Here is a 13,353-nt window from a genome sequence, read left to right as displayed (position 1 = left end):
TGAGAAATTAATTCAAGCTTGAATGAAGCATGAAGACAAGCTTGAATTAAAATTTGTTTACAAGTTTGGTTCTTTTTTTCCCGAATTAGAAGGGATTGAGAGCTAACTCTAATTCGAATAAAATTGAACCCTCACTCATTTGGGCAAGGGATGATAGGATTCGGGTAACTACTTGTTATTAGAGAAGAGATTCTTTTTATAGATTCATCGGTCATTTTTAAAACCTACTTTACAAGATTGGCAATGCTTAAACCCAAAGGCATGGATTCATATCATATTTATCCAAAGGTAGAATACTTAGCAACTATTCATAGTTCTGATCTTAGCAACTATTCATAGTTCTGATCCATACAATAAGGCTAATAAAATGTATTCTCTTCTTTTTTTTGAGATAATAGGAAGAATTTGCATGAAATCATCTCCAAGGAGAAATGTAATTCCACCAAAATGTTTTTTACTTGCATATGGAATTGAATTTTATATAAGATTGTTAATTGCTCAATCAATTGCATCAAAGACAAAAATAACTTGACAGTGATGCTTTATCTCATGTAACTATCATAAGTTGCCATAGGCAACTTCAATAAAATTCCACCGTTTCGACTTCAAAACAGTCCGGTCAAAATGAAAATTTCTTTTTCAAGAAAGAATTTGATTGAGTGTTGTATCTCCCGGTCCACAAAGAATTAGATGGAGTGACAAAAAGCAAAGTTGATGTAGAAGTCGATTCTACTTTCTATAGAATTTTTTTCATAATTATTTGTACTAGTCATATTTAATTTTGAAAGTCTAGTTCTATTCGAATTAAAAGAGAAATCCGATCAGAATTGTCTAAGAGAGAATCTCACTATTATTATAAATAGGGGCTACATACTTCAATTTAGTTTATTAATTAAAGAAAAGAAAATATAAAGTGTATTTTCACAATTTTTTGACCTTTATCTATTTTTTTATAGAGTTTCAAGTTGAGTGGGTCGAAGAAATTCTTCTTTCTCCTCATTGGATTAAAAAATGATATTGCAGTCTTTCAAGTACGAGTTGTCTTTTTGTAATTTAAATTCGATGATTCTCCAATATATTGTGGAAGCAGAATCATATCTTGAATCGAAATATCACTTGAATTAATCATGCTTCTCTTTATGTTTGTTCTAAATTAAGAATGTTGCATATTTTGCTCCTTCATATATATATTTATACAAAAATTTATAAACTCTCCAATTTTAGACTTCAATATTTACATGACATTCAAATTTCAATAACAAATCGAGGATATAAGAGGCATCAATCTCAATTTCTTCTATCTACTGTTTTTTTATCTTTGGCGTCTACGAATTGGAAAACCCTTCCATCCACTAGCATATTCATTCTGTAGCTATGAGTATCCTTTACTATACTTTCCATTTCTTATATACACATTTGGCTATAAAGCCCACATAGGTCATGGATTCATATGACATCTTACAAGGTCATGCAACAAAGACTATGTTTCCCTACAAAGAATTTCAGCCCTTATAATGCCATCGATATATTCAAAAGTTTTATCTTGTAAGATTCTTCGAAGTCATTAACATATGATAATGTGGAAAACTCTAGTTTTTTTTTTTAAAAAAAAAAAACTCGATCACAGATGAATTTGCTTGAGATAAAAACAATGCAATATATGCTCTAGCCTTGATGCATGCACGTTTGCGTGCGCGCGCGCGCGCGCGCGAGAGAGAGAGAGAGAGAGAGAGAGAGAGAGAGGAGGAGGAGGAGGAGGAGGATAAAGCCACCAACCATTGCTATTCCTATGTAGCCATAGCCTAAAGAGAGATGAGAGTAGGGGAGATTAGAGCTAGGTTAATAGATTACCAGAAGAAAGGAAGCCTCAAAAAGCCTCCAACAGAAAGGATCACAATCCAATGCTTTTAGGTTAGCCAAGCCAAACTTGCATAGCTTTATCCAGAAAAACAAGAACATGCACGGTATAATATTAAGAGAGCCAACGCAGTGGAAAAGGATGCCATAGTGGCTTTAATCCTATAAAAATATATATGCGTGACTTTCTACCTAGACCTATCATATGTTTGAGAAGGTGGTGGTAGTTAAAGGTCACTACTCTGTCTAAACCATCAAGTAATATTTACTTATCAAAATCATACACATTTCCAAGTCAATCACTACCAAAAGCATGCATTGCTGGTTGAATAAGATTTAGTAATTTGATACCAACATGGTACTTAATCTATATATTCAACAAGAACGCCACTTGTTGCATATGGATTGCTTTCGACAAAGAGAAAACATTCTTTGATTTCTAGTTTTTCTTTTTTATTTTTGGCCACAAGAGTTCCAGGTGTGGTTATTAGATAACTGAAGGTTCCATACACTGAATAATAACATAGGTCCGAGAAATATCACCATATAATAGGATAGGAGTCTAACTGTTAGACATCAATGACTTGGGTTCGATCCCACCCTTACCTTGATTTCAGCTTGGCTTCCTTCATTCGCAGTCCCAAAAGGAGATATATTGCCATTTATCCAATGGTTATTGATCTCACCTATGAGTGCATTGGGTTATAAATCATTCATCATGCGTTGGATAACAAAATTTCCAACATAAATTTTAGAGCTCCTACAGAACTCGGAGACATTTCTGAAGTGGAAACAAGAATTTCCACTTCATCCTGCTATGATGCAGATAAGCTACAATGTCCACACAAGGCTCAGGGATTGTCAATCACTTTTATACTCAGTAAGGTGAATTTTGAAGTGATCTATGTATGTCCAAACATACTTGTAGCTGAAATAAAATTCTTTGCTGTTCACTAGACTTAAAGTAGGCCTGTTATTTGTGTGGCACAGTTTATATCTGCCTTGCAGCACATAGAAGAGTTCTCATTGGCTTGCAAAGTTGTTAGCAGCAAGCACGGAGATTTGTGCAAGGCAAATAATAAAAATAATTGAGACTGTGGTAGGCCTACCAGAAAGCAATCATTGTTTTGCATGAACTTTGATGGCCACCATGAGCGTAATCCTGCTCTCATGGAAACTATTTGTGTCCATTGCATTGTGGACCTGAACTATGCCTTATAAGACATTGTTATCCTGATCTCCCAGCCACCACATAATTACGAGTTTTGGAGAACTTCCAGAGTACAACATGCAGACATCCTAAACACACATCAGTTTATTAAACCTTGAAAGGAAGCTTTGCATGTTAAAAAAACATCCAAGGCATTAAGTATGAAATAAGACTTGATAAGTTGAGACAATGTTAACCACTAAAGCCTTGTAAGAATTTACATATAACTCAAAAGCCAGGTCCCAAACTGTAAAAAATAAAACAAAAACAATTTAGGGGCAAAAATACAAAAAAATAGTAGTTCAGTAGATTGCTCATACAATCTTCCCAGGGAAAAGAAAAAAAAATACATGGAAGCAAAAAGTAATTGGCAAGAAAAAAGAAGGCATGCAATTATTTATAAACAACAAATCCAACAATTATTCGACTGTAGGTGAACCATGTTGTACATGTTGCATAGCCTTTCTTTGTAATTATTGCTTACAGTGGGAAATTTGGAGACAGATTCAGGATAGCCTTTGTTCAGCAACCTGAAAACTTGTTGCAGTACTGCTGTCACTAAAGTGAAATAGCAGAATTGGGCTTCATTCATACATTACCGGCAAGTTCAAATTAATTGCTGTTAGAATTTTCCATTAAAGACTGACACGTTTGACAAGCAAATTTTCTTGAACATCAACTAAGCAAGAAGTTTAAATTGCTTTGCTATTGAAACTCCTCCCAGGTCCCCCTTCTTGAAAAATTATACCCATTTGTGCATCTCCATTAATTCTGAGAAGTTAATAGACCAGTCAACAAATTGAGAATAAAGAAAACAGGTGCAAGTGCAAGTTCTTATTTTCAACTTTCAAAAACATATTTCAAGAAAAAAAAATGTTAGAGATAAGTACCTGCGTGTGCGACCAAAGTTCTCTCAACATCAAGCTAATGTCTAAGATAGGTTGCGATTAAGCAGGCCCTTAAAGGAAAGGTAGAGATCCTTGTTCTCTGTACCAAAGATCTCTTCAGACTTTGCCAATGTCTCCTGCAATGAAAATAAAACAAATCTCAAACCTCTCTCATATAATACCCAAGTACACTAATGAACAACTCACACAGTCCAAGGATGCATACCTCACATGTTTGCCTTTGAGCATTAAACTCCTTGATGTTTGCCAAAAATGCCCCAAACTGTTCGTATGAGAGACGGCTCCTGAAGTGCATAGAGTAGAAGAATTAGATAAATTTGCCTTGCTGAATACTCTATGACAGATGTCTGGAAGCATAACTGACCTTGCCTGACGAAAAAACTCTTTTCCATCTATCCGAGGGCGTCCTGAAACATTAGAACTCATATGAACTAACTGCAATTTGATAACATACAAAGTAAAAGAAATTACATATATAATCAAGCCTCCGGGGAGTATTAACCTGTTGAGGAATGCCTGTGTGGAGGAGAGCTGGATGCTGAGGATTGCTGACTTGGTGGATACAATGATGATAATGTCAAGTACCCTTCAAAACGAGATTTTGTTGGTGATATTGTACCAGACAACATTCTGGGCGATGATCCTGCAGTAGAGAATCCTCTGGGAGAACCACTAGTTGATGAGACCTTTGGTGTAGTACTGGGGGTCAGCCGTGGAGTGATGTATGGTGTGATAGAGAACTGATGTCCAGCATGCCTTGATGATGTCACTGTATCTGACATAAATTTCATCAGCAAGTTAAATTTTTGAAAGTTTGAATACTTCAGCAAAACTATGGTAAGGAATGTACCATCTTGACTTGAACCCCCACTTTCTGATGATACGCTAACTAGATCCGGTGCAATGCGACTTATGGAACCCTCATCTTGTATCACATGTACAAGCACAAGAACAAAACAAAAACAAGTACAACATTTAAGCCTTAAGCAAGTAATATATACAGGCAAACTATGGTTTTTAATACCGATGGGATGGCACAGCATCCCAAAATACCGAGTGTCGAAATGGGGCACTATCCCGAGCATGGTCTGCCGTACCACCTCGTACCACTCGATACGAGGCATGCCGTATCATACCTAGAGGAAACCAGTATGAAACTTAACAGCGAGTCGTACAAGCCCCGTACCATACCACCTCATACCGAGATATACCGAGGTATGTACCGGCCCATACCAAGGCATACCATACCATATTGTACCGAACCGATAAGGCACTGATACAATACTCGGTACCAAGATAGCAGACCTTGATCCCAAGTGTCAAAATGGAATGAATCGAGAAATGAAACTATCCCAAGTGTCGGTATGCTAGATGTCTCATTCCATGGAAAAATCAAGATAGACCCATCCCACAGTATTTAAAACATTGAGATGAACAAATAAAGAGCTAAAGCTAAGATGAATAGTACCTCTCCAAGAAGGAATTCTGGCGACTAGCTCATCAGAGGTCCCTACATCAATTGCTTCTGATTGTTGCTAGGTGACAACCATGATAAGGAGGAAAAACCTTTTAGTAAACATTTTAGTGAAGACAATGATGATTTAGAGAGAGAGAGCATCTAAAAGGATATGTACCAAATAGGTCTAAGTTTGTTAAACTTACAGATGTACTATCATCACGTAGTGATTGCATCAGGTGCCTCTTGAATGTCTCCAACTACAAAAAGAGACATACATGTTCAGTCAATTTCATCAGGGAACTAAACAAACGACCATCAAAACTACGCAGAATGATGAAATAGAAAAGGAATCTATGCAATACCGGGAGTAACATATTTGAATCTGTAATGTTCAACAAATAAACTAACATCTACGATTTCTCCAGGTTCTTATCTCAGAAGCTAAACTTCATGCAGAGACAAACACACCAATGGACACAGGAAATGGTATCCATACTTGCTAGTTCAAAATGTGCAGCTTCAGGACCAGGAATTAGAGCATAGGTAGCTAGATTTTTTAGAAATCTTTTTTAAGATAACTCGGGAAGTACTTCTCAAGGTTCAAAATTCGAACCCAGAACCTTCTTCCATATGAAGGAGAGGTGCAGTGTTGTGTTATAGCTCAGTTTGCACAATGAGTTCATCAAGTGTTGAAATATTATTTCTGTAATCTGAACCAGTTAGATTTTAAGTATTACAGATAAAGTTGATCTCCATAGGATTATTTCCAAAATGGCAAGCTTTTAAAGGAAAATACAGAAAAATCCATTTGCCAAGCTAACATACCCTGGTATAAGCACATTGATGGAGCTGCTACAGTAATTGTGTTAAGCTGCTAACATAGCATTTCTCAAAATGCTCATAATGGCCATTTCCACTCTTCAGTAACAGTTCTGATCAATCAATTTTAGGGTTTCAATTCCAATATGTGGACCATAGATGCCAATCACATTGTGCAACAGGAATATCCCAAATCAAAATGGCCTGAGATACATCAAATGGAAAATCCTAATGATTTTTAAATGTGACTGGTTCATTGCTTGCACTGATGGAAAGGGTCATGACTATTGTTTTCAATTTTTGGAAGTCTTGTGATCATCTAACATCATCCATAAAACTATTAATTTTCTAACAATTGAACATCCAAACTTGGAAGCAATTAACTAAATAGATGGCTATATAAAGTCAATTGTATTACAAGATGCAAAAGCAACATAAGGAACCAACCCATCTTAATAGTCTGAAATGCACGAGCAAAATCTATTTATGTATAGGTTCAATTTTTCACATCTCAGCCTCCCTAAAAAGTTTTGATTTGGATTGCTCCTAATAGAATTTATCTTTGAGAACCGTCAAATATTTTTCCTTTAGAGATAGACCCACTTGCCTTAAATGTTTAGATTCAATCGGAATGTAAAGAAAAAAGATGTAAGGATGCAAGATTAGGAAAAAAAAAAGCAACACTTCTTTATGATGTAAGGTTGAATGAAATCAAAGTTATTTAGGTTGTCTTCTGTTTTTTCCATTCTTTTAATGATGGAACTTCCTAAAGGAAATAGGGGATAAGAAAATCAATGGGCAACTTAGTTCCACCAATAAACATACCAAGAAATTTAGCTTTACACCTTGGAACACGCCACAAGTAGTGGTCCAAAATCCAATTATGCCTCAGCTACCATAAAGGAAATCCAATCATATAATATACTTATCGGATACATGTGATATTCACCAAGTGCAACCTCAGTCCCTGTAGCCTCACCTATAAGCCACAAGGCATATATTTTAAGTACCTTGCACCTAGGCATGATGCATGGCTGTTGGAGGCACAATTGTTGCTATACAGAAAAAGAGTCTATAAGGTTGATTTGTTAACTACAGAATGGGGGCCATTAATATTGGCTTGCCACTGTATTCTACTGAATATGTTATGTCTTGTTGTCCTATGTCCTATGCCATCTCATTTGGGTCATGCACAAAAAATTCTTGCCAGGGTCCACCATGTCAACAGGTAGGTTCACCTTAATTGTTAACTTGCATCAGCTATGCCTCATCATCGTACAGTCCTTATTGACTATATCATGGGGGAATGTCACTAAGAGAGTACAATAAAAGTTCACAATGTTCTAATATGAGAAAATCATTGCCAAGTCATGAGTGACTCTATCATTAATTTTAAGTGGCCATGACACGATCATTCTTGATCCTAGGATGCTGCATAATAATTAGCATACAGGTATTTGCATTGCTTCATATACTTAACAACATCAAATTCCTAGGGTGCCATTCTACAAGCAATGGGGACCTTAGTCATTCCTTTAATACTATGCCATATGTTGGTCAATGCATCAGCTTTGCACTTCATGGATAGGATCCACTTTGGAAAAGTGGTTGTTAAGCCAAGGTGAAACCAAGGTCCACAATCTCAGTACAGAATACAACACCAGTACATTACTAGATTGATACGGTATGGTCAATACGGTACAGTATGCATCCTGTACCAAGATAGCTTCTGACCCTTTGCCCTTTGCTCCTCACTTTTTATCATAGTACTGCCCAAAATTGAAAAGTACGGATTGGCACAGTATGGTACACACCTTAGTTTTAGGTTGTACATAATAGTTCTGCTTGGTTCAGACTAATTTGACTCATATGTTGAACTAAATCTCGGTACTATATTGGTACCTTACCAGTACGGTATGGTTGTTATGGGTTGGTATGGGAGACCTTAGATGAAACTAAAGCATGTTGTTGAAGTCTAGGTTGGTCAAAATAAATTGAACAAATAAACAGACTCAACTCAATGCAAAGTAGTAGATGTGAAAAAATCCTATTTACATGTAGCAAACATTAATCTAGCTCACCAATCCAACAATGGCGCTTATTTTATACGTTGATGATGTAGATCTATCATGGGCAAATAAGGATGTAGCCCAGTGGTTGCACACTTCCACCCCTCTTCTATTAGAAGGAGGATCCGCATTTAAAGCTTGAGAGTTGTTTCTCCCATTGTTGGAGATTGGTAACTCTTCCATCATTTCTATGAAATGCCTAGTAGGATTCCCATCATTATTCTCCACAAAAAAGATCCAACAACCCTGATAAATAGTTGGTTTGATCTCTCCATGCAGGGCCCTACTCTATCTCCAATGACCCAAGCCTAACCTAGTGCGGACATCTCAATCCGACCTAATATGAAATGGTCCGACTAGATCCACATTTGGATAAAACCAAAGACATGGTTAGGATAGCATAGCTAAGATGGCCCATTCTAAATCCCAACATACATACGCATATACACATATTCTAAATCCCAACATAATAGACCAAAGAGGGATGTGACTAGCAATCGCTACGTTCAACTTCATGCTTAGATTTCCATTTGTCATCTATTCTTTAATCACCTCCAATAATCCCTTCAACTTCCTTAAATTCCTCTTGACTCCCAAAATATCTCTTATCTTTATATCCTCGATCTAACTCCTCCACTCATCTGGTTTCATCTTACCACATGCATGAGAGAGAGAGAGAGGAGAACTCCATAACACATTAAACGAATTAATTTTTAACCGACTTCCCTATGTCTTAATGTCGTACCTCCCACCAGTCCTTTAACAACCTATGATGCAAGCTGAAACCCCTCCCTCCACCTTTTGGCTCTTGAACCTTGTTCCTCTTGCATCAAATTCTATAACAAAGGTCAAGATAAAACCACCAAGGATTAAAAAGATGTCACTGATGCATTGAAAATTGTATTGGAATAAAATTGAAGGTTAATGCCCCATGATTCATGTCAAACTTATCTGAAATCAAAACTGTATAGTTTCATGAGTTAGACATTTGATCCATAAGTATCCAAAAGTCATATTTTTGAACTAGATGTCGACTTTTTGTTTTTAGGTCAAGTCATAGCCAAAGGAGCAGTCTAGTACACATTACATCTAAAGATAGCATCACTATGGTAAGCACAAATGGAATTTGGGCTTCAAATCACTTCCATTGCATCTAGCATTGATTTCACTTTCTAATACATTTTGAATTATCTCAATCAAAGATTGGCTGAGAAAAGTATGGCCTCTTTAGTAAAGACTATCATTGCTGACAAAATTCAAGATAATTATGAACATGTCATTTCTCAACCAACACAAATTAAGGATGATTTTTTCATATATTATTGGTCTTTTCTTTCTTATCCATCTACATAAAAGAAGGGCATCCCGGTGCACGAGGAATCCGCTGCTATAGGGTTTAGGAGGTTAAGATGTAAGCAGCTTTACCCCTACATGCAGAGAAATTATTTCCGTATTTCGAACTCGTGATACCCAGGTCATTGTAGAGCAACCGTACCATTGCACCAAGGCCTGCGCTCACTTCACCATCTAGAAATAGTTGTTAATTAAGTTAGAAGTCCTACGAGACTTAGGAAGGATTACTTTTGTTACTATCACTTTTTTAGAATAATTATATCCATATGGAACTAAAAAATTCTGTGAGCCTTAGGAGCCCCATCATTGTAGTCTCTCAATTTTTGCCATTAATAGAAGAAACAAAAATTTCTTTGAGTCTAATTTGTGTGTTTCTCTTGTGGGGTGGATTCTTCACATCCTCTACTAGACTTTAAAACGAGTGTTGGTGGATTTTCGAGGAATGTTGATAGCAAGTTTCCGAATTTTGGCAAGTCACGGAAAACTTTGTAAACATTAAGTTTCTAGGTGTCAACAAAAAACTTTGATATCAAGATATAGCTACTAGTTAGTGCTAGTTAACCTTTTTAGTTCCTTCTAAATTTCATTTCTAGTTCCAGTTCTTCTTCTAATTAGTTCTAGTTGGTTTCTAGTTTGATACTAGTTTCTTTTTCCTTTCTATTTCTATTCTGTCACTCTGAAGCTCCTCCCTGCCTATGTCAACCTCCATCATAATCTTTAGAAACCAATTGTGGAATTCCATCCCATGACTAGCAACACCAAAAGAGAATGGTTAGGTGCTCTCTAGAAACCTTTGTTTCTCTAAAAAAATATTTATGCAACTCTCCTACGAAAACACTATGAATGCTTTAAAATTCTTGATCCTCTTCCTAAGTTCTAGTGGTGGAATCCTCCCTTCCTTTGTTTTATTTTCCTCATTTCCTCCTCTTTTCTGCTCTTTTTTTTATTTCTTTTTCAAGGCTGATGGTGGGACAGCTATGGCTCACCTTGCCTTAGTTTGAAGATTTCATGCCCAAGATGTTGTATGGTATTTTGTGAGACCTGGATCTCGAGAACATGGGGTGGCATATTTAATTGCTCTCCAAACTCAGTCCTTTTTCTGCTAAAATAGAGGCTAAAAGTGTTATTTTAAGAAGCCTCTAAATTGAAAGGCTCAGTTTCAATTGGATAGCTGTTAGATTGGTTTTGCATAAACCCTATGCTACTAATGTTTTGGTCTTAGATGACTAAAAATAAAAGAGGAAAATGAGGTTGCCACCAGAAATCCAATTTCCACATATTACAACAAAACTGAAATCTTCCAGACAACAGTGAATTAAAAAAGGCTGAACCTCATTGGCAACAATGCCTGAATGAAGACTAATTAATAGACCATGGAGGAAAAAGGTCTAAATTACATGGCCAAAATGATTTAAAGACACGAATCTTCTGAAGAACGATGTATCATAAGCTAATTAATACATCTGACAATATTGCCAAATTGAAGAAGACTAGAAGTTCTATAACAGCATAGTAACAGTAGCCCAACTTCATAGTTTGAAGTAAAGGCATATATTTTATCAACCAAAAAACGTTATCCATCTCTCAGCCCCCCAAAACAAGTAATTGCAGAATGATGCAAAGAAAATCTGTTTCTATTGATTGATGCAAAGATTTGTCCCCTGTCAATGTCATGAAAGGAGCTTTAGTTCTTCTAAAATTTAAAGGAATTTAAAGACTTTGATCATATGAAAGAACTAAGAGGATAACTTAGTCCCATAAACTAAAGTATGATCTCCTTTGCGGAGCCCTCCCCCCTCCCTCCGTTTCTCTCTCTCCGCCACCCTCTCCCTCTCTCTTCCTCCCTCTCCCTCCCTCCCTCCCTCCCTTCCTCTCTCTCTCCTTCTCCCTCTCCCCCTCCCTCGTCAGTTTCTCAAACTAAGGGGTAGAATCATGCTAATCGGCCTCTGGTACGGCTTGATATGCTCCGAACTAGGCAGTTCAGGAGGGTATTATTTTCCTTGATTGTTATCATCATATCTACTAATGAACACATTTCATTAAATGGACATCTTTCAGAGCCAGCAAAATTAGCCTTCCACAATGCGTGCCAAGTGCATGTAAGTTGACTACCATTTTTTGTATATCAACTAAATTCTTAATCCATCAATCATCAGAGCCCAAGAAAAGTATGATTTGACTAAAATGACATGTAAAAAACCTCCAATTTTGAGCATACATTCAACACAGAGAATTCGTCACCTCCATTAATACTGAATATAGTCTAAAAAAAATAACCCTACGCGTCACCCAAGTAACTCAATCCCTTTTATCTATCTTCTCTCTATCCTAATTTGAAAAATCCATTTCTCCATGATATACATATTACAACTTCACCTATTGCAACCCAGACGGTATTACAAAAACAAGTTGCATCTGTCCCCCATCCCCTCCCAACGAAAAATAAAGAAAAATAATAAAAAAGAAATTCTGCAGTTCAGACATTGAGCATCCATGCCTGCTACTTTAATATTTAGTGGAACAGGATCGCCTCTATTCTTGAGAACCATGCAATCCGATCAAGCCTAGAAAATATAAACTCACATATCACGTATCATTCCTTTCTTCTCTTTCCAATAGAATCCTAGTTCTCTGTCATATAAAGTGCTACAGCAATGCAGCCTCAAACAGCTAGTACTCATGCATTGTGCCAAATGAATGCAACCGAAACGATGCATGAGAGAACTCCCAAACTAATCATTGAAAAGTTAGCATTTCTTTAAACGAAGGATTGCAGCAGAGTAAAAAAGATCACACCTTTGCCAAATCCCTCCCGAGTTTCTTCGAAGTCAACGCCAGCATATCACGTTCCTTCGAAAGCTTAGCCTTCAATCAAATAGAATAAAAAAGAATAACAACCAATTGAAACGAAAAGGCCAGTGAGAGAATTCAATACAAGATCAATCACAGGGCTTACGTTCTCCTCGAGAGCAGCCCGGAGGCGGGCGTCAGACTCCTGGACCATGCGATCGAGGTGGTCGAGATTGTCCTGGAGCTCGGATATCAATCGATCCCGCTCCGAGATCTTCTGGCGCAGCCGACCAGCCTCGGCCTCAAGCCTCGTGACCCGGGAGGTGATTGCCATGGAGGTGATCTTTCGTGCGAGGTCCAGCTGTTCGTAGGGGTCGGTGGGGATCACCGATAGGACCTCGTCCGAGAGGTGGAAGTCCGCGCCGTTCTGCGCCATCACCCACGCGAAGAGAAAACCCTAAACCTAGCTCTGGATCGAAGAGAGAGTTAGAATTAGGGTACGGTTAGGAGGAGGAGGTGGCGGAGACTTCGTCTCCGGCGTCGTTGGGGTCAGACTTGGAACTTGGAAGGGAGGTCGCCCTTTCGGAGAAGTGCGGAAGGGGGGTGTGAATCGTTGCAATAAGGGGGGTGAGGATAGCGAGTTCCTTCTGTTATGATTGCTTTCACGTTGCAGTTGGGGCTGTTGTCCTTTTCGAAATCCCCCGCCCCCGCACAAGCCTATTAAGAATTTTGGGTTCGGATTGAGGCCCTCTAAGCTCGGAAGATAGGAAACCAAGCTTGATCCATCTTTCCCTTGCACTTGCAAACGGAATTCGAAATAACTAAAAATTATTAGGGAGCTTTGGTTGAGAGATCCTAATCCACATGGCATGTAACTCAACCCAAACC

At 37.7% G+C, this 13,353-nt stretch overlaps 1 protein-coding gene across 3 annotated transcripts; it reads right to left on the bottom strand.

Annotated features, from left to right (window-relative positions):
* Positions 1-3,248: 3,248 nt before the first annotated feature.
* LOC103697858 (uncharacterized protein At4g15545-like) lies at positions 3,249-13,100 on the bottom strand. 3 transcript variants are annotated; one of them, XM_088710713.2, is made up of 10 exons: positions 12,632-13,100; positions 12,472-12,540; positions 5,638-5,691; positions 5,444-5,510; positions 4,826-4,900; positions 4,478-4,750; positions 4,340-4,382; positions 4,181-4,259; positions 3,958-4,091; positions 3,249-3,838 (listed from the first exon to the last, which is right to left on the bottom strand). In XM_088710713.2, the coding sequence occupies exons 1-9, from the start codon at positions 12,899-12,901 to the stop codon at positions 3,999-4,001; spliced, it is 1,023 nt and encodes a 340-aa protein (XP_088566839.1). In that variant the 5' UTR covers positions 12,902-13,100; the 3' UTR covers positions 3,249-3,838; positions 3,958-3,998. The 3 variants fall into 3 exon arrangements, with proteins under 3 accessions (XP_088566839.1, XP_088566840.1, XP_088566841.1); XM_088710714.2 differs by having other exon boundaries at positions 4,478-4,744; XM_088710715.2 differs by lacking the exon at positions 4,826-4,900 and having other exon boundaries at positions 3,435-3,838.
* Positions 13,101-13,353: the final 253 nt, after the last annotated feature.

This window comes from Phoenix dactylifera, chromosome 14, assembly GCF_051530095.1.
Source record: "Phoenix dactylifera cultivar Ajwa chromosome 14, Ajwa_hap1_PhDact_Kaust_v1.1, whole genome shotgun sequence".
Classification (NCBI taxonomy): domain Eukaryota; kingdom Viridiplantae; phylum Streptophyta; class Magnoliopsida; order Arecales; family Arecaceae; genus Phoenix; species Phoenix dactylifera.
Note: the sequence above shows the minus strand (reverse complement) of the source record. Positions and strands in the feature narration are given on the sequence as shown.